General features: G+C 43.2%; 1 protein-coding gene across 1 annotated transcript; it reads right to left on the bottom strand.

Annotated features, from left to right (window-relative positions):
• Positions 1–4,372: 4,372 nt before the first annotated feature.
• ZNF281 (zinc finger protein 281) lies at positions 4,373–10,798 on the bottom strand. The gene has a single exon (XM_040263236.1). The coding sequence runs from the start codon at positions 10,792–10,794 to the stop codon at positions 8,263–8,265; it is 2,532 nt and encodes an 843-aa protein (XP_040119170.1). The 5' UTR covers positions 10,795–10,798; the 3' UTR covers positions 4,373–8,262.
• Between the last annotated feature and the right edge of the window lie 6 nt (positions 10,799–10,804).

Below are 10,804 nucleotides of genomic sequence, written 5' to 3'. Positions count from 1 at the left end.
TTAAAAATATTAACCTTAATTCCTGATTACCATAAATAAATACTGATGGTGAATGTGTCTCATTCAGTAAGGGAGAGCAAACACCCTTTTTCCCACAGTCACTGAACGCTGCAGTAATGCTCCGACATTACCTGATGGAGCAGGGGACCCGCCAGGTGCAAGAGCAGGCGGCGGTCCTCAGTCCGAGGCAGCAACAATGTAGCCGGGACCAAAATTAAAATCATCACCGTCTCCAGCTTACTGAAGTAGGTCTGCCTCTGAGAGCCTCTGTAACAGAATGCTCCATTTAGTTTTATTACAGAAACTAGCTTTAAGTAAGCAAAGTGCAACTATCAAAACGTCTTTTAAAAACACTACTCCTAATTTAAAATCAAGAGATGCTACATTTTAGAAAAAAATGACTAAAACTCATATTATTTACGGATTAATAAGTTTCAGCTAACCAAGACGTTTGATAGAAAAAAAATGAAAGGAATCACAGAATTTTTAAGAGACCCACTTCCGAAGTGCAAACCAAGTTTATGATTTCTTGGTTCTAATCAAATACCCAATAGTGATTATTTCTAAAAGATAATTCGTTTCCCATGTTACTCTCTTCGGTGTTTAACTTTTACCTTTCAACAGATATTTCTAGAAATGCACTGCAATTTTATCAAGTGAAAACATTCAGTTTTCTTCAAAAAAAAGACCTTTAACTCACATTTTACCATCAGCCTGACTGGTGCCACCCAACACCTGCGGGTCCCCTGAAAGGTCTCAAGTGGCTGTTCTTGAAACACAGGCAGAAACCGTACGTGAACAAAGAATTTCAAACACAGGTGAAGCTCAATTTTCTAGGCATGTTGATCAGAAATGGGTTTTTTCCAAAGCCCAAGTCAAGCTGGGTTCAGGTAGGCAGCGGTTGCTCCCTCTTGACAGGCTAAACTTTCTTCCCGTCTTCAGAATCTCAAAAGAGCTCTGAACATGTTAATCTTATTTATTGCTGAGCTACGTCCCCACCATCTGTTCCTGCTGGTATTTCATCAGAAAATTCTTTTTTTCTTTAAGGAATATATTCAGCCCCAGTAATTTGTGTTCTGAATACAAAACATACAGTACATGGTGGGCAAGGAGTACTGAGAATAAATTTGATTACCTAAGTAACTGTTTACACCTGGCTTTTAAACAAAATCATTAACGGAAACATGAAAGAAAATTCTACAAATATTTTAAATTTCTTTTCTCATATTCAGTTGCCAAGATTCCAACTGATATTTCAGTACTGAACATTTTTAACGAACAGTACTTTCAGGCCATTCAAAATGTTTTCGTATTTTAGTTCCCAATGGAGTACTGGTTCAGCTGGGTGGACTGACAGTGTAATCCAGAGGGTCGCTTCTTGTTAAATTAGAAAACACGCACACAGCCTGTCCTCTCACACGTCATTTACACTAGCATCATCGGCAAAAATACTATCATGTCGTCGATAGTCCTCTCCTCTCCTTGCCAAATGCCAATTTCAGAGGTTTAGTAAAACTCAGAGTGAACAAAATGAAAAGCTGTAATTTTCTTATTCATCCTATCAGTCTTCTATAGAAAATTTCCCCCAATCTTATTTTGTCTCCATAACGCACTCCTGTGTCTCACCGGCAGGAACCCACAGGAACCCACGTCAGCTTACCACTACTGCCCATCTTCCCAAGCTGTCTCACTCAGCCCTTCAGGGCCCTTCAACGATAGGACCAGAGGAAAGGCCCTTTAATCCCAACCTCCTGGATCCCTCTTCCCTCTTTCCTTTACACTACGTCCTTCCTTTCTTTTCAAAGACGAATCTGCCACAACAGTTCTAATACTCTGAACATGTTACACTCTGTTCAACATTTATAGGTTTTTTATATTCACATAAATCCTTACGTTTATGTGAATATAAAATAGGTTTTTTATATTCACATAAATCCTCACACAGAGTAAACTATGTTAAATCTAGTCATAGCCTATTTTCCTTACTAAAAATTAAGCAATTTAAAATGTTAGCAAGAAATGGGCTCAGATTTTTCTAAACTTTAAAAGGTCAGCTGAATTACCAACACCTCTAAGAAAAACACACAGCTAACTATTCCAAATGTGACTGAGTATAGAAACACCTATAAGATCTTAGTGGACTTCATTAAAAACAAGCTAAACGTCTGTAACTTCTGCAGGACTGTCTCCCGAATCCAGAGGAATAAAATTCCACAGTAACTCACCTCACAAACACCACAGCCCTTAACAGTATTAACCTGATTTTAAGCCGTTCACTGAAGGTCTACTTATAGCAAAAGTGGAAAGTAGTACAAGATCAAGGTTTTTTTAATGTAATCACTAACAGGCACTTTTATTGTTTGGGCCACTAAGTAAGAGAGGGCACCTTCAGAAAGGATTTTTCCACTCTTGCTCTCAAGGTCAAGGTTGTCTACCAGAGACCCAGGATACCCATTTACAGCTCTCACTATCCTCCATAAAGAAGGAACTCTCAAATGTTTGCACTTGGCATTCTTGTAGGGAAGAGCCTAGTTTATGCACAACCAAACATAAAACAGTTAAATTGCTGATCCTGTCATTCAGTTTTGCAATCCACTCCTTAAAGAAAAAAAGACAATCTAAAGTATCACTTTCAGACTTAAAAAATCTGCATCTCCAAAATCAAAATCAAAACTTTAGCTCCCAGCTAAAATTAATTTTCCAACAGATAAAGCTTATAAAACAAGATTCTTATTCAAACGAGAAAGAACAGATGAGGCATCACAAGTTAAAATTAAACATTTTGCAATGCAAACCTTAAAAAATATTAATTAGGGGGTTCCCAACTTTTTACAATCACTCTTTTCCATTGTCATAACTAACTAGGCCTTTATATACTGTACTTGTCATTTTTTCTTTCTTTTGTGGGTTGGAAGGGCGACTCAAGAGCTTTTAATTCCTAAATTCTGTGCATATTCACTTCATCACATGTAACAGTAATTTTGACTCTAATCGTTTTGATGAGAAAGTCACTTAAAATTCTCACCAACCAATGGAAGCTATGTGATTTTGAGTTACTAAAGCAAAGATAATAATACATAAACACAAAGATTAGCCATCTTTTTCCTAGTTGGCAATGTAAACAGAAGTTCACCACGGTTGTCTGTTATTTATTAATTGCCCCAAAATGAACTACAGTTCATACCAAAGTACCCAAGGAAGCCTAAACTGAAAAATCACAAAAGAGCTGCATTTTCCCATCAGAGAGCTCCTTTACCCTTGTGATCGCTTACTCTCCAGGACCCCTGACAGTACTGGGCTGTTCCACACTCCTCGTTTCCCCTTCAAAGCCTGTTCCTTCGCTCCTCCATTCTAAGAGATCCCTACCTCTCTCCCTGAACACACGACCTCTGCCCGCTTCTCCGAACAGGCAGCACATTTTCCCCTGCGGAGTATAAGGTCCAAATCATTACTTTTTCTGTGGCTACTCATCTACGTTTCCCAAGAAGATGCCTATTTCAACACAAAACATGCTTTCCAAGGCTTTTATCTTGCACAGTGTATTTCAACCCAGCTAGACACTCAGGCTACCTGAGGTACAGGCTTCACGTTATTAAAAACTCACAATTATTCCTTCCAGACAAACGGGCTGTGGGCTTTCATTTTGGCCGATACACTTCTGCGGGAGCTACTTCCGTGCAAGTGAAGAACCACAGTAGTTGGCTGTAGTTGTTATGCACTGTTAACACATTTCTTTGTTGATGGAAAAGACTGAACAATTGTCAAGCCTAGCATCTTGACGGTACTTATTATCAGATGAGAAACTGCAAAGAATTATCAATTCTATTCATTATTTGACCAGCTTACCATAAAACTCTACGGCTTTATGTAACCTGAATTTATTCCATAAATGCTAAGTAACAGGTAAAAGAAATTGTAATATTGAAAACTATTCCATGCTTTTTAAGTATTGCCTATGTTATTTATACAACAAAAGTTCAATGTTTAAACAGCCTTCTAAAGAAAAGATCCTTAACCTGAATTTTTTTTTTTACCATTACCAGGTTTTGGTGGGGGGCAGTTCTTGTGAATTTTCACGTGCAAACATATTTCTGCTAATGCAGGGGGTGGGGAGACATCCGTTCTGTAACGAGCCCAGAGTCCACGACCCGAGAAATGCAACGCAACTCTTCCCAAAGGCTCACAAAGAATTTAAATAGAATCTGCTTGAGTTACACTCACACAGTCAATACTTTTTGAAAAAGGAAGAGAGGTAAAAACAAAGCAGAAATAATCTGAAAAATGCATGCCCTCTTTATGGTAGTGATCTCTTTTAAAACTATATGATCTCAGAGAATTTGAGGGCTTTTGTAGATTTTTTTTTTTTTTTTTGGATCAAGGGTTAAGGACATCAGAATTCCCAGATGCTGTCTTCATGCTCATGTGCATTTTAAGTAGTAAATTATTAACGAGACACAAAAGTAACAAGTGGAAACTGAAACAACACTGTTGTTCCAAATCTATCAGAAACCCTCTATCACACTGTCGAAGGCAGAGCAGGCCGGCAGGCCACCTCGGGCCTGTCCTCGTGAACACCAGACGGCCAGCGCCCGCGGGCCACAGGCGCACTGCCCCAGGCGGCGCGAGGCTGGCAGCAGAGCGCTGACGGGGCCTTGCATCTCGCTTCCCAGACGCGCTCCTGTCACGTGTCGCAGAGCACACACAGACCACAGAGCCGTGAAAATGGCAGTCTTCAGACGCAGGTCCCTCTAGGAGCGGAACCCTTTGGTCCAGCAGTGAACTCTTCTCTGAGGGAAATTCTCCAGTTCTACAAGACCTTAGGGATTCGGAAGCTAAGAACTGTGTGTCCTCAGGAGGCTGGGCTGCTCCCAGTTCAGGCTTGAATGCTACTAATGACAGGTAACTACAGAATCAGACACCAGAGATGAACCAAAAGTTACGCGTCTCTCCTCTGATGACCGTAATACACAAAAACCATCTGAGGTAGAAATATTTGTAAACTGCAATTTTTTTAAAAAAACTTAAAAAAATTGTACGGATTTTCCCCCCCACATTTTTTTGTTTTCATTATTGAATAAGATTACCTTACAAATCACTAACAGGCAACTGCCAAATTATGGTAGACCTTATCTTGAATTCACAGCAGCAAAATCCAAATTCAGAGCATATTTCCCTACTTCGTACCCTAATATGTGAGCAGTAAAACCTTAATTTTAAAATTATCATACTCAGATACAGACATTCCATGCAAAGGATAAAGGGGGGGAGGGACTGTAGATGAACGAAATTAATGCTAAGGTTAATTCATGTTAAAGTTAATCTAGAACAGAGAAATAAGTCACCAGTGCAGAAGACATCACAAGTTGGATTTTGACGCAGAATCACTGAGATTTCACTTAGTGCTCTTGTTCAAGAAAATGACCAAATCTAGGGAATAATCTTGGCAAAGAAAAAACAAATTTACTTTCCCTAATTAAATGGCTCCACAAGTAGATAGCCTCTCTACAGAGAAATCCAGGTTTATGCTTAACACGAATATGTCATTTCTCTACATAGTATCATATACGAAAAAAGCAAACTTCAAAGACCTATTCTACCCTCTGAATTTCAAAGCATAATTTTTCTCACAGGCTTTACACACACCTACAATGTTTCTCCTTCATCTTTAACCTTCATACACACACTTTCAAACCTTTTCTGCTTCCCCAGCATTTACATGTCTTGGTTCTCTCCAGTATCTAGACTCACAACTCCTTGAAATGAAACACTGTTAAACTATGATTTAACAATGTTTTCTTTCCTACTAAAAATGCTCAGGGCCACTTTCCTATCATACTGTTCTTTTATTACAATCTTCTGGAGTTAAAAAGGATGCACCTAGAACCCAAAGATACTGGAATCTGATTTAAACTGGAATAATATTTGGGATGGCTTCCACGTTCTAACTTCCATACTATTTAAGTTTCTATTGTTGCATACGCCTCAAATTGAAGAAAATACTCAACCAATTTTCAAGTAAAAACCTAGAAACATGAAACACTCAAGTTAAAAACACAGACATAAAATTCCAGTCCCTAAACTGCAGGTTGTATTACTGACATGAATATTTATGAAATGTATTTAAAAGAAAAACCTGAAAAATGTGACTGGATATTAAGTGATATTCCTTTCTTCGATTTTGTGATTAACAGGTCTTTTATTGGTAGTAAACTAGAGCAAACAATCAGAATAGTACATATGCAGTATTCAGTACACACAATAAAAGTTAAAGGAATTCAAAACCTGTATAAAACAAAACACTGGAGAAAAAAATCATACAGCTCAAGAGATACAGTGGGAAAGGTCCTCTCCATCCTCTGCTTGCAGCTTGTACTCTGCGCCCAACAGGACTGACTGCACTTACCAAGATAACACAGACTTTTAGTGCTGAGTGTATTTAAGAGGATTAAACACGTTTTCTAAGAATCTTGCAATGACAAATAAGTGACCCTTTCGCTGGTAAAGCAGACCTTTAAAAGAGGAAAGTGGGGATAGGAAATTAACTATTTTGTAACCATTTTAAATAATTTCTCATTTTCCAAACACTGCTTTCATAACAGAAGTGTTTTACACTTGCACAATATTAATTACTTTATTATACATGGAAGCCTGTGGTAGGCTCATTACACAATAAGACTGCAAACAGCCAGTGGTACTTTTCTGACGTCAGAAGAGTACATAAGACTGAAACATCACCAAAAGTACATAAAAAACTCATCAGCATAAACATCAAAGTACATTAAAAATATAATCAGGAAAAAAATACAATTGCTAAAAAGTGGTTTAGAGCAGAGCCACTGTCTACCAGTGGCCTCAAATGGCAATTAGCGTTCAAAGCAAGTTTGGATGACTTTACAGGACCCTTCTACAATACTGACTAACGCACCCTTTTAACATGTACATTACACAGGCTGCAATTTCACAAAGAGGTGCTGATGTCGTTCCTTACTAAAGGAGATACTCTTAACCCTCACACTGGCTCTGTCACCAGTTGGAATTACCACCTTATTAATATCCACAGCTCCGAGTATGTGGGGCTTTATTATACATGGACATCTGTGTGGGCTGTTTTAAAAAGGGGTAGGGGGATGTTTGACCTATTGTTTGGTGTTTGGATGTCATAAGGCATAGGAAATGCACGACGAATCATGCATTGGAATGTGAATCATTCTAAAATTAAAACTGTTCAGACAGGGAGAAGAGGGAACCAGGAAGGCCTAGAACTCTTAAGAGAGGACAGGTTAAGAACCAAAATAACATAAACTCCCCCAGAAGTGTGGGTGACATGTAATAACAGAGACAGAGAACAATGTTTTTAGGCCATGTATAAATACCACACACCCCAAAACCTCAAAGAATTACGTAATTCCAACTTGGGTTCTAATACTGGAACCAACCAACCACGTGGGTTTTAACACTGTGCCCATCAGCTCTGGATGGAGTCACAGCCTTCTTACAGCTGGGATAAGGAGAGGGTGCTTTTTCTTTTCCTTCTCTTATTAAAGCTATCATTCCAGGCTTTGATCAAAGATCCAAGAATATTTGTTCTACCAGGCTGGAATGAATGTGGTTTGGAAGATCAGAGTACATTTAAAAGCTGCAACAAAATATAGGTAGCCAACATCTCAGAATTTTGGATCAGCCCAGATGGAGACAGCAAATTGAAATGTTTTCGATCCCTTAAATGATATCACATCAGCCCAGATAGAGCAATTTGAAATGTTTTCGATCCCTTACTTATGTGATGAAATGTATTATCATACTATCTGTAAATTGGATATTCCATTACAGTGATAACGTACAGAATTCCCATGCGTTATTACACTTTCCTGAGAGTAAAGCAATTAGAATAACCTTAATCCTAGCAACAAAGTTTTTTTTTTTTTTGTGGTTTTTCGTTTTGTTTTGTTTTTTTGTATGATTTTTTTTTTTTTTTGCATTTAAAACTTTTGGGCTATTCCCTGACAATCTATACATGTAAATTTGATTGCTAAACATTGTCACTTTGAATGTCAAACTATTTTAATCTATTGATTTTGATTAAAAATCATAATACAAACAGAGCTAAAATCACGCTAACAAAATAAACTAAATATGAAAAGTTGCATTGAAAGGGCATTACATTATTCTTAATAGGATCGTGTAGAAACATTCCAATGGCAGTGTTCTCAAAATAAAACAAAATTACATTAGAAGACCTCCAGCCTGGTCACTCCTGGGACCTTACCTGTAACTCTGGCTGGTGGGGGTCTTTACTCTGGTACGACATGGCTCGCTAACATCAGACATCATGCTTGTATACCCTGAGAAATCTGACACTGAAGTCCTTGCTCTATGATCCACTTCTCCATTAGAGTCAGTGATGAAGGCCATTGGCACCCTGCTGCCCGACTTGAACTGAGAACCAAACGCTTGTGCGAAGTTCTCGATCTGGTACGTTGTTCTAGGCTCCACGTCTTTCTGAGGATCTATCTGGCTAGCTAACTCCTGAGATGGAATCTGAAAGCTTGCTGAGGACTCTAAGTTTTTCTGCTGTTCCTTCTGGCTAGTCAGTTTCTGAGATGAGGACTGGAAGGCTGACGACGTCTCTAAATTCTTCTGAGAATCTATCAGGTCGTCCAGCTCCTGGGAAGGTGTCAACTGCTGATGTGTGGCATCCAAAGCGGATAAATAAAGACCTGGCTGAGACCCAAACAACATCCCAAAAGGAGGCTTTGGCAATGAAGATGGCAACACTGAGGTAACAGACTGGCCGAAACCACACTCCAAAGGAGATGTAGTGTATATCTGTTTTTCTGGGAATAAAGTGTGGTTGTGGAGAGGTGAAGACAGGCTGACAAACTGGAAACCGTGTCCCAGAGTAAAACCTGCATTCGTGGATTTTTCAAAAGCCTGTTGGAGGTATTTGGAGTATTCTTGCAACATGCTCGCCTTGTCATTTGAAGGAGTTTGGGTGCCGGGGCTCAGATTCCCCTCCTGAACCAGTTCCGAGTGTTCTCCTGAGGCGTGCAGGTCCACCCGCGGCTCCGCTATGCTGAAGGGGTCCTCCTTCTGGCTCTCCGACTTGTTGGAGTACTGATCCAAAATACTCTGTAAAACCTCGTCAGGAATTCCTGACTTGTCATGACAAGACTTAATCTCCGCGTTCAGGGCGGAGGAGTCAATAAGGGACAACGGGGCCTCACTGTCCAGAACACCGACGCCCGCGGACTGGATGACGGACTGCTGGGACACCATGTGCCCCACGTTCAGGGAAAAGGCACTGTTGCTGCTGGCGGTTGGTAGGTATCTTCTTTTCTTTGAGAACTGCATGGCATCATCGTAATTACTGCTTATCTGACCTTGTTTGCCACCTGTACTCTGGAGGAGACTAATGGTCTCCACGCTACTGTTTGACACGATGCCAAGGGAGCCGCTGGGTTTCCCGGACAAGGACTTCTGCCCACCCAGGTCTGGTAACGGGGACACAAAACTCAGGTAGTTCTTATCGGTGCTCTTCCTGCTTCCTTTCTTGAAGATCAGTTTTGGCACCCTTTTCTGGAGTTCGTCTATGCCAGGGCCAACGATGCCTCCGCTGGAAGACACGGTCGGCATCTCTACGGAGTAACTCTGCATGTTTATACTGTTGGGCAGGTGAGATTCATTCGCTTTCCCCGTCTTGGGCTCCTTGCTCTCAACGGCGAGGCTCTTGGACTTCGCTTTTCTCCTCGAAGAACTGGTATTTCCCTGAGACAACACAGCCAGGTTACCCACGCTGCTGTGGCTGCCGGAGGACCCAGGCTCCGCGCTGGGCGCCCCCTTGCCCAGGGCCTCCCCGCACGTGCGCCTGTGCTTCAGCAGCCGGTCAGTCCTGGAGAAGTACTGCTGGCAAGTGTCGCATCTGTATGGCTTCTCTCCGCTGTGCGTGCGCTTGTGCCGCTCCATGTGGTACTTCTGGATGAACTTCATGCTGCACTGGTCGCAACCGAAGGGCTTCTCGCGGCTGTGGATCTTCTCGTGCCGCTGCAGCAGGTACTTCTGGATGAAGCCCATGCTGCACTGGCCGCACTGGAAGGGCCGCTCGCCCGTGTGGATGAGGACGTGCCGGCGCAGGTGGTAGGAGCTGCGGAACGCCGCGCTGCAGTGGTCGCAGACGTGGGGCTTCTGGCTCGGGGACAGCACGGAGCCCTCCCCGTCCCCCGCCGGCGGCGGCTTGGAAGAGGCGCCCGGCTTCCTCTTGGCTTTGATTCCCTGAGATTCTGGCTTTGGCCTCTTGGCCTTCTTGACGCTCGCGTCCGGCTTGGGTTCCTCGGGGCCGCGGGGGTCGTCAGTCCGGCCGAGCAGCACGTCGCGCGGGTGCGGGTGCGGGTGCGGGGCGGGCGGCGGCGGGTGCAGGGCGCTCAGGTCCTGGATGACGCCCGCGCCGCCCCCGTCCCCGCCGCCCAGCCCCGGCGCCCGCTCGTCGGCCCCCGCGAACAGCCCCCCGTAGTGGGGGTGGGGGGCGCCCGGCGGCTCGTCGGGGTCGGCCGGCTTCTCCTGCTTGATGCTGACCAGCGACTGCAGGAAGCCCCAGGAGGTCCTCTGCGCCGGGAAGGCCGCGCCGGGCGCCGCCGGCTCCTTCTTGAAAGTCACGTCCGGGGCGGGCGCCGGGGGGGGCTCGGCGGCCGGGGCCGCGGCCGGGGCGGCGGCCAGCACGCACTGCGGGGGAGGGGCGGCCGCGCCCGCCGGCCGCGCGAAGCTGGCGACCGGGGGCAGCCGGTGGTTGAACATCACCATGCCCGGCGGG

This window comes from Oryx dammah, unplaced genomic scaffold (genome assembly GCF_014754425.2).
Source record: "Oryx dammah isolate SB20612 unplaced genomic scaffold, SCBI_Odam_1.1 HiC_scaffold_21, whole genome shotgun sequence".
Lineage (NCBI taxonomy): Eukaryota > Metazoa > Chordata > Mammalia > Artiodactyla > Bovidae > Oryx > Oryx dammah.
Note: the sequence above shows the minus strand (reverse complement) of the source record. Positions and strands in the feature narration are given on the sequence as shown.

Coding starts and splice junctions, on each gene's coding strand:
- ZNF281 (XM_040263236.1), bottom strand. CDS start 10,794: ATGGTGATGTTCAACCACCGGCTGCCCCCGGTCGCCAGCTTCGCGCGG.